General features: G+C 41.3%; 1 protein-coding gene across 2 annotated transcripts in view; it reads left to right on the top strand.

Annotated features, from left to right (window-relative positions):
- Positions 1–13,426, top strand: part of ATRNL1 (attractin like 1) — a 602,864-nt gene extending 589,438 nt beyond the window's left edge. For both annotated transcript variants that reach the window (XM_001513843.4, XM_039914307.1), the window contains one exon: positions 10,346–13,426. In XM_001513843.4, coding sequence (XP_001513893.2) covers positions 10,346–10,470 — 125 coding nt within the window. In that variant the 3' untranslated portion in view covers positions 10,471–13,426. The remainder of the gene's footprint in view (positions 1–10,345) is intronic.
- The last annotated feature ends 706 nt before the right edge of the window (positions 13,427–14,132 follow it).

Here is a 14,132-nt window from a genome sequence, read left to right as displayed (position 1 = left end):
CATCAGGAACATCTGTGTGGCTGTTGAAATGCCTGGAGAAGAGGGAGAGGAGGTGAGAAATGCATCAAAATTGCTCAGAAAGTCAGAGGTGGAGGCAGGGTGGTGGGGTATAACAACAACTGGTAATTTCAGTGGGTGATAAAAGATTATGTGGACCGCAAAGAAAGAGAAGGTGAGGGATGGATGTGGGGGAATTGTACAGAAGCAACATGAGGGGTCAGGAGCAGGCTTCTCAGCAATTTTGGGCAGCGTGCAAGACGGTGAAGCTCCCTTGAGAGAGAAGGACAGGGGAAACAGTGTAGTTTGGAGAGAGCTAGGTCTTCGGTGAGTCCATCGACCACTTCCAGCTAGTTGGACATCCAACTGCAGCTGTATTATGCCCCAACATGTCATACTAAAACGTTGGTGGGTAGATATAGAAATGAAATATCTTCCCCCATGCTTAGCATACTGCTTGGCATACGGTAAGTACTTAACAACGACCAAAATTATTATTATGAAGAAATCAAAATCCTGAAGAGATGTATTATGTCTGAACATACTCTTTCTTCCAGAATCCTGGCTCTTTGTCCTGTAAGGAAATTAACTCGGTTTTTTTTGTGAGGTGCTGTTTAAGAAACATGCCCCATGTCCTTGTGAGCAGGGAGCGTGTTTTGTGTGTCTGTTTTCTGTTGTGTTGTTCTGAACTGCTTACATCACTGTTTCTACCAGTATTGAGCCTGTACTTTTGAAACTCAGTCAACTAATGAAGGATTGAAAGTAGTTTATGCCTACATCTCTAAGGAAACCCCAAAAGGAAATGTATTCATTAAGTTACAGTTCTCATTTAGAATTTTGTCATTGTCATGAGAATTATTGAAGCAGCGTGGCCTAGTGATCATTAATTAATTATCACTGTAATGTGCATGGCCCTGGGAGTGAGAAGGACCTGTGTTCTAATCCTGGCTCCACCACTGGTCTGCTGTGTGACCTTGGGCAAGTCACTTAACTTCTCCAGGCCTCTGTTACCTAGTCTGCAAAATGAGGATTCAATATCTGTTCTTCCTCCTACCTAGACTGTGAGCCCCATGTAAGATCTATCTTATATCTACCCCAACGCTTAGTACAATGCTCGGTACACAGTAAGTGCTCAATAAATATGATTGATTGATCTCGGATTGGGAAAAGGCTAAAAGATGCCCCTCGGCTGACTTGGGGAAACAGGGATTGAGAAATTTAATAGGGATTGGGAAGCTTAGCCATAGTTGTAAAGTTGACTTGGTGAACAAGGCTTCTCTCTGATAGTGCTGTTTTGTAGCACAGATAAAATGGTAGAATAGATCAAATGAACCCAGGAAAATTTCCCAGCATGTAATTACAAGAAGTACCGATGAGATCAGAAAGATATTGTACTCATTAAGCCCTCTAGTGATTTGAATTAAACAGTGATTAGAGACTGTAACTCACTGCATTTTCTAGCAGCTTAACACAGCTCACATGAACTTTAGGAGTGCTGGACAAATAAGAGTAGTATCTTGAGTAATGAGGTAGGCACTCATGTGCAAGTTCATTCTCCAAGAAGTGCCCGTTCCCAAACTTTTCTTAAAATGACTTTGTTATGCTGAAGCAGAAAATCAATTTTATAGCTCAAATATAACCATCATTTGCCTTTATTTTTAGATTATTCAGAGCTTACTGTGTAAACACTGGGATAGATGCAAGCTAATTGGGTTGGAGACAGTCCCTGTCCCACATAGGGTTCACCGTCTTAACCCCCATTTTACAGATGAGGTATCTGAGGCTCAGAGAAGTGAAGTCAAAGTCCAAGATCACAGCATTCGAGTGGCAGAGCCGGGAGTAGAACCTAAGTCCTTTGACTCTCAGGTCCAAACTCGATGCCCTGGGCCATGTTGCTTCTTACTGTTAGCTGTCTCTAGTTTTGATGGAAAGTTTCTCCAAGTGCAACTGATGCAAATAGCCCATTTTCGTAATTTTAGTGTCCTCGGGGCCACAGGTTTCCAGGTTCTGTCCAACAGTGGAATTTTGGGGAATTTTGCCTAATAGTAACATGTATAGAAAATTCAGTCCTGTACATTCAACTGGAAAGAAATCTTTTCCATTTCCCTTCACACGTTTTTCCTCAGTGGCTATGGTGAACGTTAAAATTGTAAAATAAATTTGCAAGCCAGCAAGGGTATAAGTGCCCTCCATCCAAATTCTTCCAAGTACCTGTCCTAATATTTGAATTTTAGCCAAGACTCAGATTCACAGTGTGCAGTTCTGTAGAATCTGAGAAGAGGCATTTAAATGTCCCAGCACGAGTATTTCCATTTAAATCTGATTACGGTGAAATAAAACCGTAGCTATTAAAGGTTTAGAAGAACTACAAATACAGGCCGTAAAAGAAGACAGATAGTAAATGAGGTAGTAAGGCATTTCAGTAAGGGCAAACAGTTTAGAGCACTCATTCAGCCTGCCTGTCGCTGACTGAGCTATTCACCACAGACCCCTGCACTGTTCCCTGAACTCCACTTAAACCTGAAATTAACCTTTCACGCCTAATGAAGCTGTTTTCCTGGAAAATTAAAATATATAGTGCTGCCTGCTTTTACCCTGACTTGAGAGGAATGCATTTCAAAATAAATGACTTTTCATAGGCTTCTAACAAATGTAATATGGAAGTACCATTTTTGGGAAGGCTCTCTCCAAAGTAATCTCCTTTGATGTGCTGTGTTTCATTACTGTACTTATTAATTGTTCTACGTAATTGTAAAAAACCACACATCAGTAATTTTATGATTAGATTGTTATTGCTAGAATGCGCTATTGCCATTTCGCTTCCATTAGGGAAAATACTACAGTTTGACTAAAAATAACTAAATTCATGCTGTGTCTCCACTGTATGAATTCACTGATTTTAAAATAGGGTCCAGTAGAGAGGTGTGGACTTTGAATAGTTCTCTTTCGATTGCATACACCTCGTATTGTAGGAGGAGTAAAAAGAAATGTGATTTCTGTTCAGGGGGTTCAAATCATTCTGAAATATTAAGGATCCGGTTCTAGAACCCAACTCTGAACTTCAGGCCCCAGGCTACCCAGAGTAAGGGTCTTTCCTAGGCCTAACAGAGAGTCAGGCAAGCTAGCCGCTATCCCTGTCCCTCCCCCAATTCAAAACGCCTGAGCCAGCAACTATCGGTTTAAGGTGATTCTTCATGCAAAGGACCGTGGGGGACAACAGATAAAGGGAACGGGACACAAAGCAGAAGATATCATTTTCTTCAGCGGGCGATTAGCCTTTAAACTTAAATAATCTAAATGTCTCAGGACCTAGTATTTAAGAACTAAAGCTGCAAAAATGTAAAGCTCATACTAAATATTTAAGCCGCAGCACTTTTATTGAATCTTCCGTTGTATTTCGATGTAAATTCTGCCAGCCTGCAGCGTCTGTGCATCATCTTGACATGGTAAATGAAATTCCTTTAGACCACCAGTCTAAAATAATGAATTGTTCCCCCACTTAATTGTATTGCTTTGATAACAAGGAACTGTGCTGGGCCTAGAGAACACAATAAGTGGATTTCATCAGATGATTTGTGTGACATTTTGAAAAATGATCATCTGGAGTGACCCGGTTTTAATGGAACTATAACAGCATGCCAGCGTGCCCCACTATGTAGCATTCGATTTGAAAGAAGCGTCCCCTGCTATATTGTAGTGCTTTTCAGTGTGGACTAGGCATCATGAAACTTAAATCAAGGGACTAAATTCCTTGTGAAAATAAAGTCAGGCAAAGGGTTTTATATCCCAAATAAAATACATCTTGTCTGATCCGTAAGAGATATGGTGAAACACAGTCAGGCGATCAATAAATAGTATTTGTCAACCCTCTCTAGACTGTAAGCTCCTTGTAGGCAGGGAACGTGCCTACCAAGTATTATATTGTAATCTCCCAAGAGCTTAGTACAGTGCTTTGCACACAGTAAGTGCTCAGTATAAATGATTGATTTTCCTCCTGTCTTCAGGACATCTCTTTTTGAGAGGGTCTGACCGACACCTCATACTTAATATATCCAAAACAGGACTCCTCAACTTCCTACCCAAGCTTTGTCCTCCCCCTGACTTCCCATCTCTAGACAAAACCACCATCCTCCCTATTGCACAAGTCTGTAACCTTGTCACCCTCTTGGACCCATCTCTCTCATTCAACGCACATCTTCGGTCTGTCACCAAATACTGTCAATTCTTCCTTCACAGCATCTCTGGAATCCACCCTTTCCTTTCAAACCTAACTGCTATCATGCTGATCCAAGCACTTCTGTTATCTCACCTTCATTACTGCATCAGCCTCCTCGCTGACCTCCCTGCCTGGCTTTTCCCCAGTCCAGTCTGTACTTCATTCTGCTGCGCAGATCATTTTTCCGCCAAACGTTCAGTCCCTGTTTCCCCACTCCTCAAAAACCTCCAATCGTTGCCAGTCCATCTCCACATCAACAGAAACTCCTTGCCATCGGCTTTAAGGCCCTCAATCAATTCACCCCCTCCTACCTGACCTCAGTAATCTACCACAACCTTGGCTGCACCCTTTACTCCTCTAATGTCAACTGCATCTTGATGTGGTTTGTCTTGCTGCCAACCCCTTGGCCATATCCTCCCTCTGACCTAGAACTCCCTCTCCTTCTATATAGGATAGACCCCTACTCCCCCCACCATCAAAGCCTTTCTAAAATCACATCTCCTCCAAGAAGCCTTCCCTGACCAAGACCTCATTTCCCCTCTTCACCCTCCCTTCTGCGTCACCTAAGACCTTGAATATTTACCCCATCGCCAGACCCACAGCATACACATATAATAATGGTGGTATTTGTTAAGCGCTTACTATGTGCCGAGCACTGTTCTAAGCCCTGGGGTAGATACAGGGTAATCAGGTTGTCCCACGTGAGACTCACGATCTTAATCCCCATTTTACAGATGAGGGAACTGAGGCACCGAAAAGTTAAGTGACTTGCCCAAAGTCACACAGCTGACATGTGGCGGAGCTGGGTTTGGAACCCATGACCTCTGACTCCTAAGCCCCTGTTCTTTCCACTGAGCCATGCTGCTTCTCATGCTTATACTCTACCATATTCCCTATCTGTAATTCATTTTAAAGGCTGCCTTCCCTTTAAGCTTCTTGTGGGCAGGAATCATATCTACAAACTCTTGCAACGTACTCTTCCAAGAGCTAAGTACAGGGCTCTGCACACAATAAGTGCTCAGTAAATACCATTAACTGATTTGTTGAGAGAGCTAGAGATGCTACTAAAAAGTAGCATGAAGCAGAAATCGCCAGCTGTTTTTTTTTTTTTAATTTTGGGGAGAAAAGTAAGTATATCTGTTTTAAAATATGTTTTTTTCTCTATAAAGTCAGTGCAGGGCTTTCAATCGCTCAATCAGTTGTGTGCCTCAATAAATGCTATTGTTTAATATTTCAGTGAGTAGAAATGAAGAGGTAGTTTATGTTTGATGGTCTTGAATCTAAGCATGTAACCAGTTTTTGAAATTATTAGCAAATCCTGGAAATATTGGTGGAAAAACATCACTTCAATTAGACTGTTCCATTTGCTAGGTCTAATATTCAAAGGTTTTCTGACAGCTTAGATTAGCATGGCATTTCCAGTGCTAGCAAAGTGAACTATTCATTTCCTTTCTGGCAGTATTTCTTGTATAAGTAAAGGAATATTTGCAGCCACATGTAAATGGAAAGTGTATTTTTTCATTTTCTTTGGGCCAGAAGATGCAGTAGCGAAATGCATGTGATGAGGTCATATCTGGATATTGTGGCCTTTGAAATTATTTTAAGTGGTCCTGTTCACATTAAAGGAAACATACAATTTGTTATACATGGCAATAATTATTCAAAGAAGAGCCATATAATATAGCGGGAGTGTTAGAAGCTCAAATAAACATAGAGTTTGCCCTTCTCAACCACCAGCACAATCCTGTTGGTAAATAATAATAACGATGATGACATTTGTTAAGTGCTTACTATGTGCAAAGCACCGTTCGAAGCGCTGGTAAATCCAAAGGCTCATGGATCCAAGAGGGTTAGGGAATTGGTAGCTTTGACACTGGGAGTAAAATCCATGGAAGTTTGTGGCAGTCACCAATAACCCTGTACTATCCCACAGTGTGTGAAAATCATGTCTACGTGTTTCTAAGTTACATTGGTTTGTCCTAATGCTATTCACAACTTGAGGAAAATCTCTTGTTGTGTGTTACGGTAACTAGTGTTTTCTGTTACCGTACTTTTAAGGCTGAGTACTTCGTGAACTATTTAGATACGAGCACTCCTCAACTTAAGAGAGTTAAAGTAAAAATGAACAGCAAACATTGCTAAATTTACAAATCTAAATTTTCAGCTTTACAGCAAATTAGTTTAAAATTTGCAACTCTAGCTTCCTTATGGCACCGGACTAGGGGCAGGCAGTGAGTGTGGGGTGGGGGGAGTCACAGGGAAGCCTTGGGAAATCTATTGTCAAAGCTATGATGAGGTGAGGAAGAAGTTTTTAGGGGGAACAGGAGTTGAAGAGGATTATTCGATTACCAGAGAGGGTCAAATGTTTGTTTTCTTTCTGATTAAATAAAAGTCAGCTACCCTATTGTGAACCCTCTGTGACTCAGAACAGTGTAAATACATTATTGTAGCTATAGTATTCATCTATAATTTATGAGGTACACAATTCTGAGTAATTTTTCATGAAAGTAGGATATACAACCTTGGTTCAAACATCAATCCCCCATTTATAACACTGCTCCTAGGAGACTATTGGTTTTGGTTAACCACATTTTGACTTGATGGTTTTCAGGGGCCAGTTGTGCCATAAAACCAAGAACTAATATATGCCACTGTTAAAACAAGTTCCCTGTATAACTACTAATGTAACTACTTATACACTAATGGCATAAAGCATGAAACAGTTGTAATATTGAGTGAAGACTTAACTGACTGGAAATGATGGCAGCATGATGGACAATCCCAGAAGACCGTATTTACTCAAAGCCGTATGCTGCGGTAACCAAAGTGACATGCAGCATATCTAGAGAGGATACTGAAGAACAGTGTTGGGAAAACCGTGGCTGTCAAGGGAAACCTTAGGTTAGGTAAGCTGAGGAAACTTGGCAAGCGTCTGCTTGCAGTGAACTTTCAGGCCATTACTTTTAAACGGGTATAATTCAAAGGCAATCAAAGATCTAAAGAAGTTATAGTTCTCTGCAGACAAGAGAATTTTAATTTATTTGAGGCTGTGACATTAGAAGTTTGGATTTACTTCATCTCAGTACTACTGAGAAGAGAATACCTTTTCACTGTCAAGTGATAAAATGTGCTGTCGACTCTGTGCTCTGTCTCAAAAGATTTGTCGATTCAGGATTCCTCATACCTATGTTGTTCCCTTGTTTGTAACTTACTCACCTTTAGAAGCTACATTAATTCTTTCAAGGCACAGTATATCATTGCTTCAAGTACTAACTTTGGCCTAGTTGATTTATCCCAGCTGATTTTCATGTCAGAAAGAAAAGCACTTCTTTGTCTGGGAGAGTCACCGGAGTGGGATGCGTGGTAAGGTGAGAGGTTGCAAAACTAGTGATGTAGAAAATCGTGTTTGTTTCCAGTTTGTGTGTGTGTATGTAGGGTGTTTTTTAATTTCTCAAATATCCCCTCCCTCCAGCTGTCCTTTCACTATCAAACCACCTTCTGTTTCCAAATTCCTGAGTGGTCAGTGAAGCCTTCACCTCTTTGAACACTGTGTCACAGAGTAGTTGAGAGCCCAGCAGTTCTCTCCTGTGGTAGGTTACAGAGATTTTTGTTTTCTGGCTGCAGACTGCAGTCCTCTCCCAGCAATCCAGCTTCTATTTAATCCTGTTCATTAAAGAGATATCGAGTGAGAGGAGACCAGTCCTACTTCCAGTTCAGCCTCTCCTGCTGTAATTCAGCCCTCTCTCCCCATTGACAACACTATAATGCCTCTCTCCTCGACTCCCACAACCCCCTCCAACTATTCCAGATCTTTCACTTTCTCCTGAAACTCCACATGGCCCCACCTCCTCCCTCTCTAATCCATGAGGATCTCACCTATCCCTTGATAAGCAGCGGGGCTCAGTGGAAAGAGCGCGGGCTTTGGAGTCAGAGGTCATGGGTTCGAATCCCTGCTCCGCCACTTGTCAGCTGTGTGACTGAGGGCAAGTCACTTAACTTCTCTGGGCCTCAGTTACCTCATCTGTAAAATGGGGATTAAGACTGTGAGCCCCATGTGGGACAACCCGATTCCCTTGTGTCTACCCCGGCGCTTAGAACAGTGCTCTGCACGTCGTAAGCGCTTAACAAATACCAACATTATTATTATTATTAGAAACCATCAGATGAGAAGCTCCCCACAGCCCACCCTCACCTCCTCAACATTCACTTACCCCCCCCCATCCACCCTCTCTTTCTCATCTTTTAAGTGGAGGTGTGTCCTCAAAATCTACACCCTCCATCTGTGGTTTGGGAACCTGCAATTAAAGTAGAAGACACAGTCCCTTTTTGCTCCAGTCATGCCTATTATATTCAGTCCATCAAAGTCATCTGAATAGTCTAATGATAATGAGGGAAAAAAGCATCTCTCCTGCAACAGTGGTTGGGTGAAGGAAGCTCTCAGGCTTCAGGCCACTCACTACCAACTCTGAGACCCGATGGAGGCCATTCTGAAAAGCTCATTGTAGCCCAAATCTTATCTTAACATCGCTTATGGTATCTGTAATAATAGTCATAATAACTGTGGTATTTAAATGCTTATTGTTCGCCAGGCACTGTACTAAGCCCCGGGATGGATACAAGCAAATCGGGTTGGACACGGTCCCTGTCCCACGAGGGGCTCACATTCTCATTTCCCATTTTACAGATGAGGTAACCGAGACTCAGAGAAGTGAAGTGACTTACCCGAGGTCACACAGCAGACAAGTGGCAGAGCGGAATTAGAGCCCATGACCTCTGACTCCCAGGCCCACACTCTATCCACTACGCCATCTTGCTTTGTAACCAGCTAGCAATAGCTTCTAATTCCTATTAGGAACTTCAAATGCAATTCAGCTGAAAAGACTGAAAAAAACGATAGGTTGGGTTGCCATAGAGAGGAGATAGTGACATTGGATTGAGCTAGCCTACCCACTCATCCCACGGCTTGCCTCGAATCTAAGGACTTGCCCTATGTACCCCAGCTAGGAGTGGAATGGTAGGCAGGACTGCCACGGCGGAAATATCTGAATCTCCATGTGAATCAGACAAATGTGCTATCATCAGGGTCCTCAGTGTGAGCTAGCAGATGGTTCATAACTCCAAATATAATGATGCTGGCATTTATTGAGCGCTTACTATGTGCCGAGCACTGTTCTAAGCGCTGGGGTAGATAGAGGGTAATCAGGTTGTCCCACGTGAGGCTCACAGTTAATCCTCATTTTACAGAGGAGGTAGCTGAGGCACAGAGAAGTGAAGTGACTTGCCCACAGTCACACAGCTGAGAAGTGGCAGAGCTGGGAGTCGAACCCATGACCTCTGACTCCGAAGCCCAGGCTCTTTCCACTGAGCCACGCTGCTTCCCCAATATATTGGTCTTGCAAGAGCGATACAATATGCAATATTTTTGGGTATGCATTCTGTGATTGGTTTGCTCCACATCTCTCGCCGTGACCTATTCATCCAAAGTTTGGGTCACCATTCCTCCCCATTCCTCTTCCTCACACTCCCCATGGATTTTTCAAGACCCATATTCCTGGGACAATGATTTCCAGTTGAAACTGCTCTTATTTTAGTACTTATACCTCTCTTCCTGATGTCTTAGTGCCTTAAAAGTGTCCAAGTTGGGTTTGTTTCCCTTTCCCGAAGATTTTAGCAAGTCATTAAATACTTGAGTTATAGATCTCTTCAGCACTTCCCGGGTAAATGATGACTAGCTGAAACTGCCATGTTACGGTACTGATATCTCTCTTTGTGATGCACGTATTGCACTGAAAGTGACCAGCTTGGGTTTGTTTCCATTTCCCGAAGAGTTTAGCAAGCCAGCAAATACTTGAGTTGCACATCTTTTCAGCAGTGCCTTCCGGGTAAATGATTACGAACCGAAACTGCCTTATTATAGTACTGATCTCTCTCTTCCCGACGCCCACATTGCCTTAAAATTGACCAAGTTGGGTTTGTTGCCGTTTCCTGAAGATCTTCGCAAGCCAGCAGATACTTGAGTGCACATCTCTCCATTTGACCCACCAGAAGAGCAACTCATTAGACAGCTAAGCAACCCTGTAATTCTACTAGTCAAGAATAATTGAGCGTTAAACTATTTTCTTTTGTCTTTAGGTCTCGCAATCGCCAGTGCACTAATAGACATTTCACAACAGAAGTCTGCGGATAGCAAAGAAAAGAGTTCCGGAGTCCGGAATCGGAAACATCACCTTTCAACACGTCAAGGAACTTGTGTCTGAGGTCCAGAAACTGCACTTGTATATTCTGTAATGTTTTTCTTTTTAAATGGCTTCCTTTGAAAGCTATCCTAAAGCCTCAGTTTTTCTGGAGGCAAACCTATAATCATAGGTTAAAAAAAACACGTCCTGGGCTTTCAAACGTCCAGCCTGCTGTGCCCCGAACCAGAAAACCTTAGGACAAAAACGAATATGTGACGTGAGCCTGAGTGAAAAGCAAGCGATTGAAGTTCACAAAACAATGAAGTAAATTTTTATGCTGATCTCAAACATATCACAGATGAACTGAAGTAAGTCTAGGAAAGGTTGTCCTTTGTTTCCTAATGTGGCTGAAAATTGTATAATTCTTCAAGACCGAGGTGATAAAATCGCAGGACTCTTATAAAAGGATTTTTTAAGGCTTAAGGCTTAATGGAGAGAATTGTTCAGTGTTCTCCTCATAAGAAATATCACTACCAGTGCATAAAGCAGGAACTGAACATTTGAAATGGCTTTAGATACTGTTTAATCTTATTGCAAATGTGAAAGCAGATTTGAAATTTAATAGTATGTAGATATTGCATTTAAATATTTCATATGACCATGTATCTCCCAAAACCTAATTTGGGTCGAAGAAGGGTTTCTATCTTCCTGGAATGCAGGCCAGACTGATCCAGGAAAGAGGCAGGCAGAGGCAGACGGTTTGTGCCCTCGGTGGAAGGTTTATTAGAATTCTGTGTGGAGAGGACATTTCTGCCTGCCTTGCCAACAGACTGACTCATTATCAGAGCTGATAGAGCATGGAAAAGCCCATCCGGCAATCAATTTCTCCCTTTTTTCCCCCCAACAGCCTGCACTACTGTAAGCCCAAAAGGAGCTTAAATTGTCCCTTTACAGTTCGCCTGCTTCTCCTCTAGTATGGTAATATTTTAATTGTCGACAGATGATTGCACTTTGCAAACACAACACAGCCATCCACATATTTTTCTGGAAACAATTACGAGCTTCCTTTGGTCTTCCTCGCCCTGTGGCTGAATTTTATCCATCTCTGCTTTCCACTAATTTAATGAAATGTATGCGAATACCTGTCACCTCCTATCTAGCAGTGTGGATGAAGTTCTGTCAAGATAACTACTCCAGTACAGTCTACTGCCAGTGGCAAATACAGTGCCAAACTTACCTTGCCCCTCAGGATTGGATTTAGGGCTGGGAGGCATCCTGCAACCAGAATTAAAAACTTCAACAAAAGCGCATGGAGCCTAAATGTGAAATATTCCAGATGGAAGTGGGCTTCTAAAGAAGAGGCTGACTTGGTTGGTGTTCTCTTCTGCCTCCTACATGTTTGCAGATGTTCATTCTAACTCAGTAGTTCTCTTAATTCCTGTGTGGGAGAGTAGTTACTAATTTCAACGGTGGTCTAATGAGATAATATAAGAAGCAGCAGCAGAGATCTGAGTATCTCTTCTATACAATAGAATTTTGGTAAATAAGAAAAATATAAAATATACTTGATGTTCCCTATATCTGAATTTTCCTTTTTTTTCAGGAAGGTGATGACATAATGACTATTTATATTTTACTGTATAGTTTCTTGCATGACATAGTGTTGCCGTAGCAGAATAAGGCCCTATTGTGAATTTTAGTGTTTATTTCATAATGCCATTTTAATGCATAGAGTTTCAGATTGATTTTGATGAGGCCTAAATGTAAAAATGTAAAAGGAACAATCACACAATTAATGTCTTAGGCTGGGTTGTTAGGTTGCACCTAATATATTGTTTTTTTAAAAAAAATTAGGCATTTATGAATTATAATATCTATTCCTTAAGCTGGCATGGTTATTGGGTATTTTCCATGTGTTGAAATGAGATTCATTCCTAAAACGATTCCACCAATATCCTGTGACTTTCATTGATTATTTAGACGTCCCTCAGTTATTTCACGATTTCCAGCAAAAATCAGGAAGGTTTATTTTCCAGACTTTATAGAAAATGAGCAAATAATGTTACCACATTAGAAACTTGCCCTTTTCCTGGCTTCCCCTCTGACTTTTTAAAGGTTGATTTGCTCAAGGAACAACAGGCAGGACTGGTACTTCAAACATATTTCAAAATTAAACCTCAGAGCTGGACACTTTGCTTAATTATGCACTATTTTTCATGACAAAACCCTTACCTAGCAAAGATATATATGTAGTTGTCCTCTGGGCTTTTGAAGACCCAGCAGTGATAGGTACCGTTCTGAGGGGTTTTGCAAGATCCGGAGAACGTGTTTTTAGATAAGTTAAACAAATGGAATTTCCCTAGAGAGAATTTTAGATTGCGTCAACCTGAAATCCATCTGAGGTCACACAGTTTGAAAAATAAATTTGAACTTTACAGAATTATAATGTGTATTGCAGCATTTAAGATTGACATACATCGATTAGAATTTCATTCAGTTAATTAAAGCCCTAATATACATGTTACTTGTGCTGCAGAGTAGCACCTAGGTAAATAATTATTCCACATTTTTATAACAATACAGATCTCCTTAATAATAAAATTCCCCAAATACATCAATCTGAGCAGGCAGAAAGACTAGGGGTAATCATCGCAGCTTTGTTTTCTTAGTCGAACTATTACTTGAATGGAATGCTTTTCTCCATCAAAACATTTTTCCATTGAATTAACTTCAAGAAATGTATTTATACACTAACAGGATTAAACAGTTGCTTTAAAAATACACAAACCTGAAATCGTGAATGCTTAGTTCAGACTTCTTTATGCTTTATGGCTTTGTTACTATGACAAATCTTTAATGATTTCCTTTGAGATGTAGAAAATTTAGCTTGATCTTTTGGGCACAAGAAGATCTCAGTTGAGGAACAGGATAATTTTTAATAGGTGGGGTACAAAAGACTCTCTGAGTTTACAGGGTCTTCTGGTAATCAGTGTTATCTTTGATGGTTTAAATTAAACTCACATTATAGAATCATAAATCTGGAAAAGATTTACTTTATTTAGTCCATTCCCCTGCCTATTTTTCTTTTCACAATTGATCCATTGGCTCTCAAAATTTCTGTCCTTCAGAAAAAATCCAAGGACCATTTTCCCCTACGTGCAGAGACTGAAAGAAAGCTCTTTTGTTAAGATTAACTCCGATTACTTTTATTCCGTGGAAGTGAAATTACATAATGTAGTACCCTCCTCAAGTGGTTAGTGTTTTGGACATGTGTCCTAAACTTTTCTTCAAGGAAGTCAGAAGGTCACGTTCTAATCCCAGATCCGCCACATGTCTGCTGTGTGACCTTGGGCAAGTCACTTCACTTCTGTGTGCTTCAGTTATCTCATCTGTAAAATGAGGATTGAGACCGAGAGCCCCACATGGGACAGGGACTTTGTCCAGATTGATTTGTTTGTATCCACCACAGTGCTTAGTACAGTGCCTGACACATAGTAAGCGCTAAACAAATACCATCATCATCATTACGATGTTTCCTAGCAAGAGTGAGGGTCTGTAGCGTGGCTTAGTGGAAAGAGCCTGGGCTTGGAAGTCAGAAGGACCTGGGTCCTAATCCGGGCTCCACTGCTCGTCTGCCGTGTATTTTGGTATTTGTTCAGCACTTACTATGTGCAGAGCACTGTTCTAAGCGCTGGGGTAGATACAGGTTAATCAGGTTGGCCCACGTGGGGTTCACAGTCTTC

This window comes from Ornithorhynchus anatinus, chromosome 16 (assembly GCF_004115215.2).
Source record: "Ornithorhynchus anatinus isolate Pmale09 chromosome 16, mOrnAna1.pri.v4, whole genome shotgun sequence".
In the NCBI taxonomy this organism is placed as follows: Eukaryota; Metazoa; Chordata; class Mammalia; order Monotremata; family Ornithorhynchidae; genus Ornithorhynchus; species Ornithorhynchus anatinus.
This window is presented reverse-complemented; position numbering and strand designations above follow the sequence as displayed.